The 18,674-nt window shown below is 37.8% G+C and overlaps 1 protein-coding gene and 1 long non-coding RNA gene across 5 annotated transcripts in view; one reads left to right on the forward strand and one right to left on the reverse strand.

Moving 5' to 3' along the window:
- EPHA3 (EPH receptor A3) overlaps nucleotides 1-18,674 on the forward strand; it is a 419,590-nt gene that overhangs the window by 323,467 nt on the left and 77,449 nt on the right. For all 4 annotated transcript variants that reach the window (XM_072621658.1, XM_072621661.1, XM_072621659.1 and 1 more), the window contains exons 8-10: nucleotides 2,125-2,227; nucleotides 2,849-2,916; nucleotides 7,906-8,031. In XM_072621658.1, the coding sequence (XP_072477759.1) occupies nucleotides 2,125-2,227; nucleotides 2,849-2,916; nucleotides 7,906-8,031 (297 nt within the window). The remainder of the gene's footprint in view (nucleotides 1-2,124; nucleotides 2,228-2,848; nucleotides 2,917-7,905; nucleotides 8,032-18,674) is intronic.
- LOC140512523 (uncharacterized) lies at nucleotides 2,221-7,912 on the reverse strand. The gene is made up of 3 exons (XR_011969788.1): nucleotides 7,142-7,912; nucleotides 5,402-5,503; nucleotides 2,221-2,688 (listed from the first exon to the last, which is right to left on the reverse strand). It is a non-coding gene; the product is annotated as an uncharacterized lncRNA (long non-coding RNA).

Below are 18,674 nucleotides of genomic sequence, written 5' to 3' on the forward strand. Positions count from 1 at the left end.
CTTCTACTTCTTTCCACAACCATTATAAAAATAAGATAATGACATCTTGCCCCATCATAGATTCTTATTTCAGATACGGGAGAGTTGACAGGGAAAGGGAGTACCACCTCTTTATGCCCTACCCCTGCTTTTTCTCAGCTGGGTATTCCTGAAAGTCCATGCCCTTATAGTAGCGTTTCTCATACATTTTGTTCTGAAAATCGTTTGAACCCTTAAAAACCCTAAACTTTTTGTTTATATGTGTTATATATATCGATATTTCCCATATTGGAAACTACAGTATATTAGATTTATTATCAAATGTTTTGACCTTGCATACCTCCTGAGAGAATGAAAAGGATGCCTGTGGATTGGCAAGTGATACACTGAGAGCTGCTGCATTACAGAAAGCCTTTTCTACCTACACAGTCTTTGATGATGTTCCAACACTTCTGTCCAGTCAAACACCACCAAACCGTTCCTGTTTCCCACGCTATTAATTTTACAAAGAAAACATTAGATTCCAAACAAAAACTTAAAAACTAAACTCAGAATCACAATAATCATATTTATATAGTACTTATGAGTATGGTTTCAAAGTATAGGAAAATATATATTTAGTATAGGAACATATATATTTGGTATAAGGTACATTGTAATGCCAAAATTAAGTCATCATATTAAAAAAAGAAACATGATTCAATTAAAATTAGTTTCACAAGTATTTATTATCCATTTCTAGTGTTGTGGATGCTGGAATATTAAGTCATTGTATAAACAAAAATCTTTTTTGTACCCTTACCCATAATTTAACTCTCCCCTTTCATATATATATATATATATATATATATATATATGATCTTAAATTACCAACCTCTTTAAAATTATTGAAAAAAATCTTGTTTCAAGCCCCTCTATCTGATTTTTCTGAAAGTTTTCTAATTCTTAAAAAAATCTAATATCCTTTTAAATGCACTTCTGAAGAGAGATAATCAAGTTATATGATTTATTGCTTTTGAAATTTGACATAACCTGAAACAATTTACATGACATCTGCTTAACTGCTTTGGAAATATTATAAGGGAAATGCTTTTTATGTACTATGAAGAAGGGAATAAACATTTATTAAATGCCAACTCTGTGTCAGGCACCAGGCTAAGTGCCTTGCAAATGTTAGCTCATTGGATCCTTATATAAAATAATACGGGATAGTGGAAAAAGCACCAGGGCTAGAGGCAAGAAAACTTCTGATCCTCACTAGCTGTATAACCATGAGCAAGACACATTCTCTCAAAGCTTGGATTTCCTACTGGGAAAATACGGACAATGGAAACTGAAGTATTTTAAGATCCAAATGAGATGATACCTCTAATATACTGTGCTAGCATTAAAGCAGTAGATAAAAGCCAGTAAGATCACCCCAGTGATATCAATATTTGCTGTTGGGGTGGTGGTATTAACAGCGATGCTGCGGCTGCTGCTGGCAAGGACAGTAGTTAAAGCCTAGTCTTGAAATACTTCAGATGACATAAGTCCTTAGTAATCATCATGTAAATCTAGACGCATAACTTTATTCATGTGTCATATTTCACCTTTTAATTTAATAATTATTGAATGCTACATCACACATCAACCTGGGTCCAGAGAGTTAAATGATGCTTAAACCCTTTTTTCTTAGACATTTTTCATTCCCTTCCTACTCCTTCTCTGGAAATTTCTGTTTTCGTCACTAAATGATCTCTCCTGATTTCTTACTTGAAAAGGATACAGCGAACTAGTCACACTCTGTTGTGAATAAATATTTGTTGATTGGTTTAATAATTTTTTTGTGAGAAAAGATAAAGTTCACTCATTTTCAAGTTTCCTATGAATTTCTCCTTCAAATTCTACTTCACTGTAACCAGTTATTTAATGTTACTAAGCACTTAATAGACCAAATACCATGTAATAAGAAAGTTCTTTTTTGTGTGTTTGTTTGAGATGGGGACACTTCAGGCAAAGATGAATGACTTTTTAGAGCAGGTACTGAGCACTGAGTCATTTTCAGGTAAAGCACAAAGCAGAACAGAGAAGACTTAATTCATCAGCTCCTTATGTGGGTGTCAATTGTGATGTGTTAATGTCTGTTTTTCTTTGACCTTACAGCTTTCTCCATCTCCAGTGAGAATAGCCAGGTTGTCATGATAGCCATTTCAGCTGCAGTAGCAATTATTCTTCTGACAGTTGTGGTGTATGTCCTGATCGGGAGGTGAGTTCATCATCTACCTTATACATTTATTTTCTTTTCTTAACTGCTGCCAGAGTTTGATGAGAGAAGTCAATCAAGAATTTCCAGGTAGAAGAGTTGCTTGAACTTGAAATTCTATTGTCTTCTCTTTTTCTAACCCTCTTTTTTTCTCCCCGTTTCATCTTAACTTATCTACCTGTGCTCTATTTTTTTTTCTTTCTCCTGTTCTGTTTGCCTCCCTTCTATGTTTCCCCCCCCTTCCTTTCTTCTTCAGAAGCACATGGGAAAAGTACATGGCAATAATAATAGCAGACCCCAATCTTCATCCATTTAATAGCTGTAAAAAAAAATCTGTAAAAACTATAATGATCCTAAGGCCATTGTAAATTTCTACTTGAGAAATAGACACTATGGTAAGGTTTGGGAAACTCCAGAAAGCCTCCTATTAATCAGTTTTCCAGTCTTCTGAGAGTTCAGCTTTCCTGTAGAGAGCATAGAAAATGTGAACATCATTAAACTTTCACTAGAGCATTTAATTGTTTAGGGAAAACACTTTATTCTCATGCTCCTTTCACATGCTGTAAATATATAATGATTCCAAATTTCCTTTTCCAATGTTCCTTCCTCTTGCTTTGTTTCTAGATTTTGTGGCTATAACAAATCAAAGCATGGTGCAGAGGAAAAAAGACTTCATTTTGGGAATGGACATTGTAAGTTTCCATATTTTAATTTCAGTGTTTGAGTTTTAGCATTTGTTGATCTATGAACAAAACCATATTTTGCCTTGTAGATGTTATAAGAAGTAAAATTTTAGAGAAGAATAATACAGTAAAATGAAATTGATCTCCAAAAGGAAAAGAAAGCTTACTTCTCAACATTAAGTAATCTTTAAGAGGTTGCATTTCAGAATTGAAATAAATGGGAACCTATGACCTATGTCTAAATATGGGCATTAAACCAAATGTTTTCTGCTATGAATTGCTGAAATGCAAAACAGAACATTAGCTGTCTCCTTTCCAATCTCTCTGATGAAATGTAAATACAAACTTTATTTTCTAAGTTCTAAGGAGAAAAAAAAATGTAAGAGACTTCAGCTTCTGCAGTGTCTTATTCCCTGCCTACCAAATACTTGCCTATCAAAAAGAAGCTCCCAAACATTCTGTTTTATAGTAGAATTGCCTGATAGTCAATGATTAGTTAAACCTATATATTTCACATTTTAATATTAAAAACTGAGCCTCTTCTAATTTTCTCCAAAAGAAAAACTCCTCTGGGAAGGAAAGAGTTTAATTGCAGATAAAAAGCCTTTCTGGGTTTAGTTTTGGTGAAGCAAATTGTCCCAGATGTTTTTTGAGAATGAAAATTAGTTTACTTTTCAAAACTATATCCCATCTGAAAGTGGCAAGTATAATCTTATTATCTTATTTCATAAAAGAAGCAATGGGATTTTTAAAATTTATTTTTAAAAATACAAATTATCCACCTATAAAATCTCATTGACTTTAAAATATGTGTGTGTATGTGTGTGTGTATATATCTATCTATCTATCTATCTATCTATCTATCTATCTATCTATCTATCTATCTATCTATATATATATATATATATATATATATATATATATATACACATGCTAAAAAAATCTGCTTGTCAGTGGCAATTATCCCCTGGATTTACTTCTAAAAACTGCAATATTAGCTATATCTCAAGAGAAAACTTTATTAATAATTGCCAACATGAAGCATACATACAGTTGCTTCTAGAAAAAATGTATTACAGAATTTAATTGCAATGGGGCAGAAGTGGCACCAACTGCCAGATTATATTATTCTTTTTCTCTAATGTGTTCTCCTTCTGCTTCATTTCTGAGTGAAACATGACTTATAATAGTTCCCAGGATTATTATACTACCACTGACAATTAATGAACAATTAATGGACTGGACACAAACAACCCAATATTTATGTGTGCCCCATACTAGGAATGTTTCATGATTCAAAGTTAATTGGGTTGTAAAATAAAAGCATTCATTATAAAGTGCCATAGATGAATTGCAGGTCATGGTTTGTTTTTTTTTTCCCTGGCTGTCTGACACGAGTGAGGCAATAGCCATTCATAAATTAGTCAGAGAAGTTAAATTTCTATGGATTAAGAGATTTTTAATTTGGACTAGACAATTGATTGTAAATGTTGTTTTTAGAGCAGTCCCATGCAGATTCTGTACATTTTATTAGAATTATACATCTAATGAATTTGAGCTTTTGATGCCTTTTTTGTAAGCATGCATTTACTGTACCATAAAGACCTCTTGTAGCTATGAAGTTCTGTAGTGGCATTTGTTAAAACTTGGCTTTTCTTTGATTTCACAATGTCCTTAAAAGACACAGAAAGTTCTCTTTAGTCTGACTGCAAGAGGATAAAGTAACCTCCATGCCTGTCGTAAACTTTCTGCATCTTAAATACCACAGATGGTTTATTTCAGTCCATTTATTCTGTATTACTTTTAAAAAGCTCCAGCTAGGAACTATTCCCTCCAGCCTTATTACAAATCCTATAATATTGCTTCAAAGCAACAGAAATGTGCTTCACCTCCTCAGATACTATCCCTTTGCTCTCTCTGACTGGGACTTTTTTTTTAACCTTTTGCTGCCCTTAGGGTAACTCATGATGATAAAATGGAAATGTAAATTATTGTGTTTGCACAAAATGAGCTGTAAAGTAGTACAGCTTAACACATGTGCATGTGTTTATTATCTGTTTTTCATGACAGAACCCAGTTACTCTATGTGCTGCCCTTAATTATTGGTGTGAAGGGATTATTCTTTTTGCAACCTGGATCACCTGATCTCTGGATCTCCTGGGGTTACCATTTAAAAATCACCAGTAGAAATCCCAACAGGGAACTGTCTTTTAATTTTGTTGTGTGTGGCAGGTTCTTGGTGGTGGTGGTGGTGGTGGTTTTTGTTAAAAATCAAGTAGAGTGAGGAGGACTGTAACTTGAATTTACTGTGGATGGAAAAGCCATTTACAAAATTTTTCATGAACAGCAACATACGGTCAATTACTTTTTTGTTTTTATACAGGAATAATCACTAGTCTTTTTCATACCACATTTTTCTGTTAGTACTTTCCCTAGTGAACTTGAAAAAAGAACCACCCCCAAAGAACTGTTATTTTTGAGCCCAGCAACTTACTTTGCAATCTTTTTGTGAGGCGATTGCCTGGCAACTCATTTTATAATCCTCTCAGTAAATGGTGATAGCAGTCAGTCTCCATAAAATTGATTTTCTTGAGCTCTTCAAGGAAAAGAAAGACAGTTGTGATTATTTCCTAGAATAATGCCACCTACCTGAGGTTTGAAAGAATCTTTTTTTTTTTTCTTTGAGTAATAATACTCAAGGATATAAGCGAAGTAATGCAGGATGGAAGCACTGTCCTAGTTGAAGCTAATGTGTGGGCCTGAGCTATAGGCATTCACTTTATTCCAGTGGGACCCAAATTGTGAGAAAAAAGGGGGACAACAGATTGATAGATGTCATTGTGGCCTCATGAGTATTGCTACAAATTCTAATCCAATGTGATGACAGTCATATTTTCAAAAGATTTTTTTAGGATCTCTTTTAGATTTTTATCCCTTTTTCTTTTCAAAACAAAATAAAACAAAAACAAACAAACCCTCCCCAAGTTCAGCACCTTACATTACAACTAGAAGTTGTCCAGCCAGGCCTCTGCCTTTGAAGTTTCATCATCTGTACTTCTGTCCAGCTCTGAGCTTCAGATGTGCTTGCAAGTTACAGGGGAGGCAGGCTAGAGAGCACCCAACCATGTTTCCAAGTTGGAGCAGTGCAAGCAGCAGCTGCCAGATAAAGCAGGTGTGGAGTTACCAGAGCTGATCTCTTTCTTTTGCCCTGTATACTCTCCCTTGCCTCACAACATTTGAGGAAGGAAATGACTGAGTAATGTTAACTCCCTTCTCACCATTCCATCCCATCCCACCTAATCTGACATCAGTTTTACTGCTGGAAAACTATTTTCAAGAATACTTGATGCCTCCACTGTGATGGATTTCCAATAGAGTAGCTCCTTAAGTGTTCAAAAAATGGTCACTGGATTCAAAGGCAAGTATTGGAAATTTTTAACCTGATCTTTATGGACTGTCTATAATATGGCATTACTTGTAAAGAAATGGGCAGTCCCCTTGAAGTGCTCAATTACTATCTTGCCTGCTATTCGATATCTGCTTCAAGAGGACATTCAGGAACTTGTTTGGCACTGTGCAAACCACTCCGTCTGACTTTTCTCATCTTTAAATGGGGTGTAGCATTACTAATAATAGCAACTCTAAAGTGTTATGTAAAGCCTAGTGCAAATAATTGTGAGCATATAAACGTAAGGGTCAGTACAAAGCTTTAGACACAGGAACACCTGGTGGCCAAGTATTCACTTAGTGACCGTGAGCAACTCATAATCCTATTAGACTGTAAGTTAGAAAAGAATTTCTGCTATCTGAAATGACTACAGAGCAGAAATAGCCAGTCAAAACCCCCATGAAGCAAGGTATTATTGGATGGAACGTTTCTAGTTTTGAACCACAAAACAATATGAATCTGTACCTGCCTTCCAAACAATAGTAGAAATAAAGGTTAATGAGCCTTGTCATCTTCATTCCTAAAACTGTGGGAGTTGTTTATGATTAAAATTAGGAAATAGTCTGACTTGGTGTCGATAACACGTTTTTCAGTTAAAACGTGTTTTTGATCTCATCACTGTTATCAGCGTGACAGTGGACAAGTAAAATGATTTCTGTTACCCACCTCTTCATCTGTAAAATCAAGGAGTTACATTTATATAATATCGGGGACTCTTTCTAACAGAACCAATGAGCTAGTGATATTTCTACTTTATCCCTTTGGGAATTAATTTATCCCACTTACCAGTCAAAGTTATTCGTCTTCAGTTAATTGAAGAACTTCAAATTCAGATGTTATAGTGTCACATCTAAATCCTTTTCACACGTATCCATAAAAGAAGGAGTTTTTTTGGTTGTTCTTGCTTTACTTAAATTCTTAAACACTTTCTGAAATATTTTACCTACAAAGCAAGAAAGATATCATTTCAAAATTAAGTGTGTTCTTAGGGAATTTTATGTCATTTTATGACAATGCATATGCTGCTTCTGTTTATATTTTTTCCTTAAAGGAATGATCATAATGGTTTATGTTGCCTGGGGTCCTTTTGCAAGATTTGTTCAACTGGTATTTATTAATATTATGCCTTATTATTAATTACATTGTCATTAATTATAATAAAGAAAATAGTGTGTTTTTGTCACTTTGCCTCAGTTAAATGGATAAACTGGTGCTGTGTGGATCTGGACCACTAATGGAAATAAAGGGAGAAGAATTCTTCTTTGTGAGATACTCAAAGTATTTTTTAGCCTTTTCCTGTTGGTCTGCCTGCCTTCCCTGATAACAGCAATAGTCTTACTCATCTTTTAAATCACCAGTGATTATTTCTTAAGTCATCCTTATAGTACATGGCTCTGTGTCTGGGATGTCTGGGAAAAGGTAAAGGCTACTTGCATTTTACAAATGTAAGGACTTTTTCCTTTATCAATAATTTGTCAATATTTTATTTGTACTATAGATTTTCTTGGTACTAAGAACCTAGCTCTAATTATGTATCCTTTCTTTTGCAGTAAAGCTTCCAGGTCTCAGAACGTACGTAGATCCCCATACATATGAAGACCCTAACCAGGCTGTGCATGAGTTTGCCAAGGAGTTGGATGCTACCAGTATATCCATTGACAAAGTTGTTGGAGCAGGTAAACACTATAACGTAATTCTTTTCTAAAAGAGTTCTACAGGGTATTATGGTCAAATCAATCTTTGTATGTATATCATAATCCTCATCACTATGACCCTCTTGTCCATTTGTCCTTCTATCGGTGAAGGAGTTAAGTGTCTAAGTATCAAGAATGTTGGACTTGGAGTTAGGAAGATATGAGTCCCAATCCTACCTCAGACACTGATTTAACAAGTCACTTGACCTCTCTCATTTCCACATGTATAAAATGAGGATAATGATAGAGCCTATCTCAAGGGGTTGTTGCAAGTGTCAAATGAGATAATATTTGTAAAGTTCCTTGCAAAATGTGAAGTGCCATATATGCTAGATGACTTCACCAATATTATCATCTATGAATATATCTTATCTGTTTTTCCTTACAAAAATAGCCAGTCTACAATGGTGAGAAAAAAAGAGAGCTAAGCCCACTGTTTCCCTTGTGCTGAATAGATTACTAGAAGGAATTTTCTCTTGTGAAACAAAAGATTGAAATTTGAAAATAGTGGAGGTGTGCTTAGTGGAGTTTAATGATTTCAAAGGTGCCAGACTTATAGATCTGTAAACCAGACCATTCATACTCAGTATCTATTCAGCTTCTCAGACAGCAGGAAAAGCAAAACCTTTCCAAGGTCACTGTGAAGTGTCAAAAAGACTCATTCCAGGGATATTAAAATACAGCTTTACTTTTTTTTATAAACAAACCCAATAGGTGAAAATTCTACTTGAATTCCAAAGACGACTTTACCAAAACATCATCAATTAGATTTAAAAAAAAAAAAACTTTCAGTTTTTCTAGTTCAATCAAAATGTGACAGTAAAAAAATGGAAGAGTATGCCCAATTTTGGAAAGCTTTACAAGAAATAAGAAATACTGAGCCAGAATCCACTAAGATCAATTTCCTTACAGACACTAAACATTAGGAAGACAAATCAGTAAGAGAAAACTCGAGTTCCCCATGTCAATGAAGTGAGATCCAGTCTAGAAAATCTTTGTATGTATGCATGTGTGCATGTGCATGCCCCCCACACACACACTCACACACACACAGAGGTATCTGGTCTTATCAATCAATTGTAATCAATTAATCTTACAACTATCCACAATTCTTTAACTGGCATATACATAGCACATATGTATATATGTGTATATGTACACATACAATGCATATAGATATGTATGCATTAAAATATATACATATGTTTTTATATATATACATATATGTAAGTGTATATATGTACGTATATTTATACATTCATTACATTTATATAATGGTGCATTCCTGTAAGAACCTGAGATAACCAAATAATTGGTTTGGTTTTATTTTGTTGTATTTTCAACTTTACATGGAATGAGGATTGAAATAGAATTCTAGCGCACTATAGAAGTATGCAGAAAATGCTAAGGAACTAAGAGCATGTTGGATATTACCATGGGCCAGCTAGGTGGCACAGTGAATAGAGTTCTGGGCTTGGACTCTGGAAAACCTGAATTCAAATGCAGCTCTAAATACATACTAACCGAGTGATCCTGGGCTCCCTTAGCCCCTTTTTGCCTCAGTGTCCTCATGTAAAAATGAGCTGGAGAACGAAATGGCAAACCACTTTAGGACCTTTGCTAAGAAAACCCCAAAAAACAATTATGAAGAGTTGAACATGAGTGAAAATGACTAATAACAACAAAAACAGGCTAAATGAAAATAAAAACAATGTGATGTAAATACTGTAGTGAAGGACTGAAAAGAACGTCTCTTCCAGTTATCTCAGTAACATTACAGAGTCACATCACCTGTAAAGCTAAAATATCACAAAGGTATATGACTGCTTTTGCTTGACAAGGAAGATTTTGTTCTCAATACATTAGTCAGAAAAGCAGCAGCGTAGCCAATAGACAGGACTTGCCTTAGAACTGGAAAGAATCGAGTTCAAGTTCTGTGTCTAACCCATGTGACCTTGCATAAGTCACTCAAATTCTAAGTTCCGTAGGGAGCTCTGTAAGACAGAGGTCCTTAGCTTTTGGGTATATATGCATCCTTTATACATTTAGCAATCTGGTGAAGCCTATGGATCCCTTCTGAGAATAATGTTTTGAAATGCATAAACCAGCATATATAGAATTGCAAAGGAAACACAGTCTATTGAAATACAGTTATAATGTGGGGACACACATACATGTGCACATGCACATGAACTAAATATGATACATATATGTCTATATGTAGATATACATACATGTACACACATATACATACATACACACATATATTTGTGTATATATACATATGGAGAGAGAGAATTAGTTCATGGGCCTATGTTTCTTTCTGAAACATTCTGAATTCTCCCTTACTTTTTACCCTATTTTTTTAAAATAAATTTTTGGGACAGTTTATGTTTTTCTATTGCATTTATTTATAAATAAAACCCATACCCTCCCATGGCAGAAGTCAACCCTTAGAAGCCTTCCAGCCAATACAACCAACACATCAACTTTGTGTAGCATTGTTTGTAATAGTGTGTATCCATATTCCACCACTGCTGCAAAGAAAGGTGGGATATTTTTTTTCTTAACTCTTACTCTTGGGTCAAAAACGTAACATCTGACATTTAATATTAATTGCTATTCAAATATGTTGGTCATTTACTAAAATTAGTTTTGTTTATATTTTTTCTCATTTAAAAATTTAAGATTGCTTCCTGATTAATGAATTTATTTTGAAACTCTCCTTACAACCACATTGCCTAAGAGTCAGGACAGAGCTAATTAGGAATCTTTTTTTTTCTTTCCCCAAGGCTGTAGCTGTATACTAATTATCCTTCATTGTGAAGTTTTATTTCTTTCTGGTTTTAATACTGCCCCACAAGAGTGCACTGTTCTCCACCATCTTCAGTGGAAGTAGTAGCTTACTGCCCAAAGACTTTGCAAATTGAACTTGGGCACTTGATGGGATGAGGAAGAAGGGAAAGAAGAAATACTTAGATACAGTTAGCACTCAAACCTGTAAGTGTACAACCTGCGAGTCTTGAGACAACACTCCAATGGCCTTTGGTTTGGGTGACCTTGTTCCTCTAACTGTGATGGCAGAAGCTTAAATTTATAGAGTACATATTTTTAAAATAATTGTTAAAATGAGGATGTTGGAGAAATCATGCTTATTAAAAGATTTTATCTGGAAAAGGATAGATGTAGGAGATCAATTCCAGACGGTTACTCAGTTTTGTGGTAGGATTTACTGAAGATTTAGTGATTTTCTTTTGTTATTGTACTGAGTTTGAGGTTTAGTTATTTTTTCTTCCTCTGTCCAAATAATATTTAGGTATGGATGCATATGTATCATTTCTATGGCTTTGTGCCATAAGGTGTTAGATTAGATATAATCTCCAGTCCCAAAACACAAGATATAAATTATGGCTATTTTATTTTGCTAGGGGCACTCATTTTGTAATTCAGTTTCTGTGTCTTCCTCATACCTTGCATTTGGTTGTGGCATTCCATATTCACAAAAACTTAAATACAAAAGTATCTAGCCTTCCCTGTGTCTCCACCCACTCCCAAACTCTTAACATTATATGGTTTACTAGATTTCTACCCAAATTTGAACATCCTCTTTGTAATACATTAAAACAAGGAGAAATTCTTCCTAGACCTCAGTCTTCTGTAAGAGATTCAACATTGTGGCAAATTTCTTCTCAAGATCTAATAATTTAAAAAATACCTGTACAATTACACACTTATTTTGACATTTGGTGTAGAATACTTATGCAGAGTCTCTTCATTGGAGAAGTCTAGTTCCAAGGAAAGTACTGAGTGCTTTGCATAAGGCAATCCTTAATAAAGTCTTCCTTCCTTCCTTCCTTCCATCCTTCTTTCCTTCCTTCATTCTTTTCTCCATTCCTTCCTTCCTTCTAAAAGAAAGGGAAAAAAGGCAAAACTATACAAAACTAAAGGAAAAAATACCCTCACTCAAGAAATTCATAGTCTAATGCCATCTCAGCAGATGGTCTAAACCAGGTTGAGGGTAACTAACAATTCTCAAATAAGTTGGTGAGTTAGGAGAATGTCTACTCTAAGCATACGAATTTGTTCTGAAAGCCATGAAGGCAGCCATGCTACTCTTAGAGTCTGATCAGGCATTGAAGATACCAAGGTCATCCAGGGTGTCCTGGGCCATCAACAGTCCTCTTGACTCTTTTCCTGCTCATGGACTTCAGCGACTCTGGAAGAGAGAGTGAGGCTGACTGTTCTGTACAACTCTACCTCACTTAAATCCAATTCAATTGCAAGTCAAGACTTCACCCCATGATGTCACCGGTCCTCTTGTAGGAACAACAACAGATGAGAATGGAAGGAAGCCAATAATTAGACGTGTGTAGGGAGATGGGACAGTCAGTGAAAAAGACTAAAGTCAGGAGATAGAGTGTCATGTATAAGGAACAATAAGGATGTCAGTTTTACTAGATGAGCAGGGAATAAGGTATATAGGAAGACTGGAAAGGTAGAAGGAGAGCGGTTAATGGAAGGGTTTTAGATGCCAAATAGAATGTTTTATATTTGATCCTAGAAGTAATAGAAAGTCAATTAAATTGATAAAATAGTGTGTGTGTGTGTGTGTGTGTGTGTGTGTGTGTGAGAGAGAGAGAGAGAGAGAGAGAGAGAGAGAGAGAGAGAGAGAGAGAGAGAGAGAGAGAGAGAGAGACCTAGTCAGACCTGTACTTAAGGAACATCAGTTTGACATGCGAGTATCAGTCGGACTAGACTAAGGATTGGTGTGAGGCAGAGAGATCAACCAGTAGCCTATTAAATATTCCAGGCATGAGGTAATGAACTCCTGGCAGTGAGATGGGGTCAGTGTCAGAGGAGAGAAAGAAGCGTATAGAAAAGACATTCTGAAAATAACAACAGTCAGACCACTGATGGGGTATAGGGACTAAGAGAGACAGAGTGAGAAGTTGAGAATGATACTTAGGTTTCAAGTTTGGGTGTCAAAGAGGAAAGCTATATAGAGGAGAGGGCTTTGGGAGAAAGATACTGAGTTAAAGATGTCTATGGGGCACCCGGTTAGAAATATTCAATAGGTGGAATAAGAATTCAATATTCAGTAGATGACTAGAGGTGAAGAGGTTAAGGCTGGACAGACAGATCTGAGAATCATACTTATCAGGATGACGGGAGCTGATGAGATCACCAAGTGAAATAGTTTAGAGGGAGAAGAGAAGAAAGCCCAGGATGATGCCTTAGGTAATATTTTTTATTAGCAAGCTTGATTTGGATGAAGATCTAGCAAAGAAGCCTAAGGAGAGGTCCACCCATGAATAGGCAGAGAACCAAAAGAGGGCAGCATCATGAAAATCTCAAAGGAAGAAAGAATAAAAGAGAAGATGAGTGAAAGGCTGTAGAGATGTCAAGAAGGATGAAGATAAAGAAAAGTTAGATATGTCCATTAAGTAATCATTGGTGATTTTGAAGAGATTTGATTTCACTCCAGTTACCCACCTTCTAATGTCTTTGGTGTAGGATGCTCTGCGGATAAATATTAAGCTTCCTCTGTCAATACAGAGAAACAACCTCTTTTTAATTTTTGGTCTTAGAACAATATGTGTGACACTTCAAAGTTAAATTTGTTATCCAGGATCTCATGGCCAGTAGGTATCAGAGGCAGGACTTAAATTCAGATCTTCCTGGATTGCAGGCCAACCATCTCTGCACTATGCCACATGACCTCTCTCTCCTTTAAATTCAGCATATGCAAAATAGAACCCGTTATCTTACTCCTCCCTCCCCTCCTCCCACCTCCTACCTTCCCTCTTATTATAGAGGGCAATATCATCTTTCCAGGGCATCAGGCTAAAGCCCTAGGAATCATCCTGGATTCCTCATCCCCCATATCCAATCTGTTCAGTCATTTGTCAATTGTGTCTGACTCTTTGTACCTCATTTTCTTGACAAAGATGATGGAGTGGTTCGCTATGTGCTTCTCCAGTTCATTTTACAGATTGAGGAAACTGAGGCAAACAGGATTAAGTGTTTTGTTCAGGGTCACACAGCTAGTAAGTGTCTGAGGCCAGATTTGAACTCAGGAAGATTAATCTTCCTGACTCCAGGCTGAGTACTCTCTAGTTGCCATACCTGTTGCTAAGGCCTTTTGATTTCATTTTTACAACATTTCTTAAATATGCCGCCTTCTCTTTTCTGACATTAACACTACTCCAGCGATCAAGGCCTCATTACCTCATGCCTGGACTATTGCAATAGCCTGTGGTTGGTCTGCCTGCATTCAAGTCTGTCCTCCAAGTATCCAGTAAAGTAATTTTTCTAAAGTTCAGGTGCTCGCATATCACTTCTCCCACCTCTACTCAACTTCAGTGTCTCCCCATCGCCTTTGGGATCAGATAAGAAATACTGTTTGGCATTTAAAACCCTTTATAACACAACCTCCATCTACCATTCTAGTCTTCTTATAACATACTCCTTGCCACCGTACATCAAGGCCATATTCACAGCACTGGTGGTGACAATGAATATGCCAATGTAGTTCTCAATCGCCAAGTACAAAAGATTCCCCATACAGGAGACAGAAGAAAAATATTTATTTAAACACCAGAAAGCCAACTACGATCACAGCAGGGGACAAAACCATTCTCAAACGTCCCCTCCTTCAGCCAGGGCCTTCTCAGCATCAATTGTCACCCTGCGTCAGCTGGCCTGCGTCAGGTGCCCTGCGTCAGCTGCCCTGCGTCAGCTGCCCTGCGTCAGCTGCCCTGCGTCAGCTGGCCTGCGTCAGCTGCCCTGCGTCAGCTGCCCTGCGTCAGCTGCCCTGCGTCAGCTGCCCTGCGTCAGCTGCCCTGCGTCAGCTGCCCTGCGTCAGCTGGCCTGCGTCAGCTGGCCTGCGTCAGTTGCCCTGCGTCAGCTGGCCTGCGTCAGTTGCCCTGCGTCAGCTGGCCTGCGTCAGCTGGCCTGCGTCAGCTGCCCTGCGTCAGCTGGCCTGCGTCAGCTGCCCTGCGTCAGCTGGCCTGCGTCAGCTGGCCTGCGTCAGCTGCCCTGCGTCAGCTGGCCTGCGTCAGCTGCCCTGCGTCAGCTGGCCTGCGTCAGTTGCCCTGCGTCAGTTGGCCTGCGTCAGTTGCCCTGCGTCAGTTGGCCTGCGTCAGTTGCCCTGCGTCAGTTGCCCTGCGTCAGTTGGCCTGCGTCAGTTGCCCTGCGTCAGTTGGCCTGCGTCAGTTGCCCTGCGTCAGTTGGCCTTCATTTTATCATTTCTGACTCACTCACTTCCTTTAGGTTCTACTCTACCCTTACTGCTCCTCCTTTTCAGCAAGCTCTTCCCACCACGTGTGACTTAGGCTTCCAGGTGATGTAAGCAGGTCACATGGGCCTACTAATTAAGGAGAAAGAGCTTTCCATTTAAATTATTATTACATCCACATACACTGATCCAATAGCACTCCCCTCTTGACTGTTCCACAAATGAAACAATCCTCTCTCAAATGTAGACATTTTCTCTGACTATCTCATGCCAGCCAGGCAGTGCAGTGAGTAGACAGAGCCCTGGATCTGGTCTCCAGAACACCCAAGTTCAAATTCAGCCACAGAAACTTACTAGCTGTGTGACCCTGGACAAGTCTCTTAACCTTGCTTGCCTCAGTTTCCTCATTTGTAAAATGATCTGGAGAAGGAAATGGCAAACCATTCCAGTATCTTCACTAAAAACCAAACCAAACCAAACCAAACCAAACCCAGATGGGGTCACAGAGAGTCAGACATGAATAAAATGACTGAGTCACGACCATTGACCGTCTCCATGCCTGGAATGCTCCAAGCAAGCTATGTTTGGCTTTGTGTTTGAAGAGGACTGTGGAATCAAGGAAATGATGACATGACTTGCAGATTTGATTGGATGGCTTTGTTTTGAGTGAGGAAGGACTGTGAAAGGTCACTAGCTCCCCTTTCCTCTACTGAGCCATCTGGGTCCAGTGACCAGATATTCATCAGGATGACTGGAGATGGCCCAGGATGCAGGGGTAGACGTTGGCCTATTCAGGTACTCACTTAGAGTGAGATAATGCCCATTCAGTGAACAGGCCTCTTTAAGAAGTGAATCAAGGAATGGCCCTTTTAATTAGAAAGAAAGAAAAAAAGAGCTAGGAGGGTGAAATTCTCAGGGTTGCTGGTCAAAGTTGCTATTGGCATTCACTCTGAGCCAGAAGCACCCAAAATACAGCCTAAGTCATGCTTGGGTAGGGACCTATAATGTGGTCCAAGATAAGAGCTCCAAAGTGAAATGGTTTTAAGGTTCGGTCTTTGAGAAAAGAGAAAGGAAGGAAGAAAGGAACAAAGGAAGGAAGGAAGGAAGGAAGGAAGGAAGGAAGGAAGGAAGGAAGGAAGGAAGGAAGGAAGGAAGGAAGGAAGGAAGGAAGAGAGAAAGGGTGGGAGGGAGAAAAGGTGGGAGGGAGGGAGGAAGGAAGGAAGGAAGGAAGAAAAGAAGGAAAAATGGGAAAGAAGGAAGGACAGAAGAAAGGAATCTAGCCAGTAAACCCCAAGTTAACGGGGAATCTTCTGGCCATGAAAATTTACTTTCCTTGAGAGAGGAGAGGGAGATAACAAGCTGAGCTATTCATTTGACTGGGTCCCCATTCAGTCAGCTCAAACTACTCACAGGCTATGTTTGTCCCTTGTTTTAGAAGAGGAACATGCCATCAAGATGATGACATGACTTGCAATTGGTTTTGATTTGAGTGAGGGAGGGCTGTGCAAGGTCACTTCCCTTACTTTCTCCTCTAGAGCCATCTGGGTCCAGTGGCCAGATATTCATTAGGATCATTAGAGATGGCCCAAGATTCAATGGGAGACCCTGGCCCTTTTAGAATAAGGCCTTTCTCGCTTTGAATGAGGCAAAGCCCATTCTGTGAAGAGGCCTCTTTAAGAAGTGAGTCAAGGGATGGCCTCTTCATTTACCAAAAAGAAACCAAACCAGAAAACAAACAGACTACTTGGGGAAGACCCTCAGAGTTGCTGGTCAGAAGAGAAACAGTTACTATTAGCATTTACTCTGAGCCAGAAGGGCCCAAAATACAGCCATTAAGTGGTGCTTGGGCAGGAACCTATCATGTGGTCCAATATATGAGCTCCAGCATGAAGTGAGTTTAAGATATGGTCTTTGAGAAAAAAGGAAGGAAGGAAGGAAAGAAAGAAAGAGCCACAAAAAAGAAGGGAAAGAAGCAGGAAAGAAGGAAGGAAACAATCTAGCCAGTAAACACCAAGTTAACTGGGAAAATTCTGGCCAGCAAAATTTACCTTTTGGAGAGGAGGAGAGGGAAAGGGAGAGGATAAGCTGAGTTGCTCCAAACAATGACATCAAGGATTATCCTTTGATAAATCAAGCTCAAAAAGTTAGACATCAAAGAGTCTCTACCTTACAATAGACTTGAGAGTCCATTTAGAATTATAGAATATCATAACTGGTAATGATATAAAAGTAATATAATTTACCTTAACCAGTAATCCCCTCTAAAATATACTTGGCTTGTGATAACCAGCTTATACTTTAAGACTTCTACTGATGGAAAACTTCCTACTCATCGAAGAAATAAATTCTATTTTTGGACAAATATTTCTTTTTTACTGCTTTGCTTACATTAAGGCAAATACGCCTTCCTGAAGCTTCAACTTATTGAACCCAGTTCTATTTCAAGGACTTACAAAACATGTCCAATCCCTCATTCCCATGCCAGCACACCAAATTCCTGAAAACAGCTATCATATACTCCTTAAGTCTTCCTTTTTCCAAGTTAACATCTGAAAACCCTTTAACCAATCCTCATATGGAATGATAATAAGTCCCTTTCACCATCCTGGACAACCTTCAATTAATGTACTTTAATTTCTCAATGTTATTTCCAAAATAAGGCACTAAAAATTGAGCACAAAATTGCAGATAGGGTTTGACCAAGTCTAGAATACAATGGTATTACATTCTCCTTCATTTTAGATACTCTGTTTCTGGTACTGTGCCCAACATTTAATTTCCTCTGCTGGCTGACATAAAATACTAAGACTACACAGATTTTGTAGTCTGCTGAAATCCATAGTTCTTTTTCATATGCTGACTAGCTGCATGTATCTCATCCTCCTTTTGGGCAGTTCCATTGGCTTCTCCAATAACAAGGCACTAACTATCCACTAAGTCAGTTAACAAGAATTGATTAAGTGCCTACTTTGGACCAGGCATTGTGCTAAGCAATAGGAATACAAAAAAAATGGCAAAGGAAAAATAATCCTTTGTCTTAAAGAACTAACAGTGTAATGGAAAAGACAACATGTAGACAACTATGTACAAATAAGGTGCACACACACACACACACACACACAAGATAAATTGGGGATAATCTCAGAGAGCCAGCACTAAGACTAAGGAGGCTGAAAAGGATTTCTTGTAGAAAGTAAGATTTTGGCTGAGACATGAAGGAAGCCAGAAGGCAGAGAGGAGGGGAAATACCATTGCGGATGTGAAAGATATTGAAATGATCTGAATTCCATTCCACTTTGCATGGAAAATGTGTTCTTGATGTATCACCACTTAAGATGAGAATTTCTTTATATTTGCTTCCCTTCATGAAGTTTCTTTTATTTGTTCT

The sequence above is a fragment of the Notamacropus eugenii genome, chromosome 6 (assembly GCF_028372415.1).
Source record: "Notamacropus eugenii isolate mMacEug1 chromosome 6, mMacEug1.pri_v2, whole genome shotgun sequence".
Lineage (NCBI taxonomy): Eukaryota > Metazoa > Chordata > Mammalia > Diprotodontia > Macropodidae > Notamacropus > Notamacropus eugenii.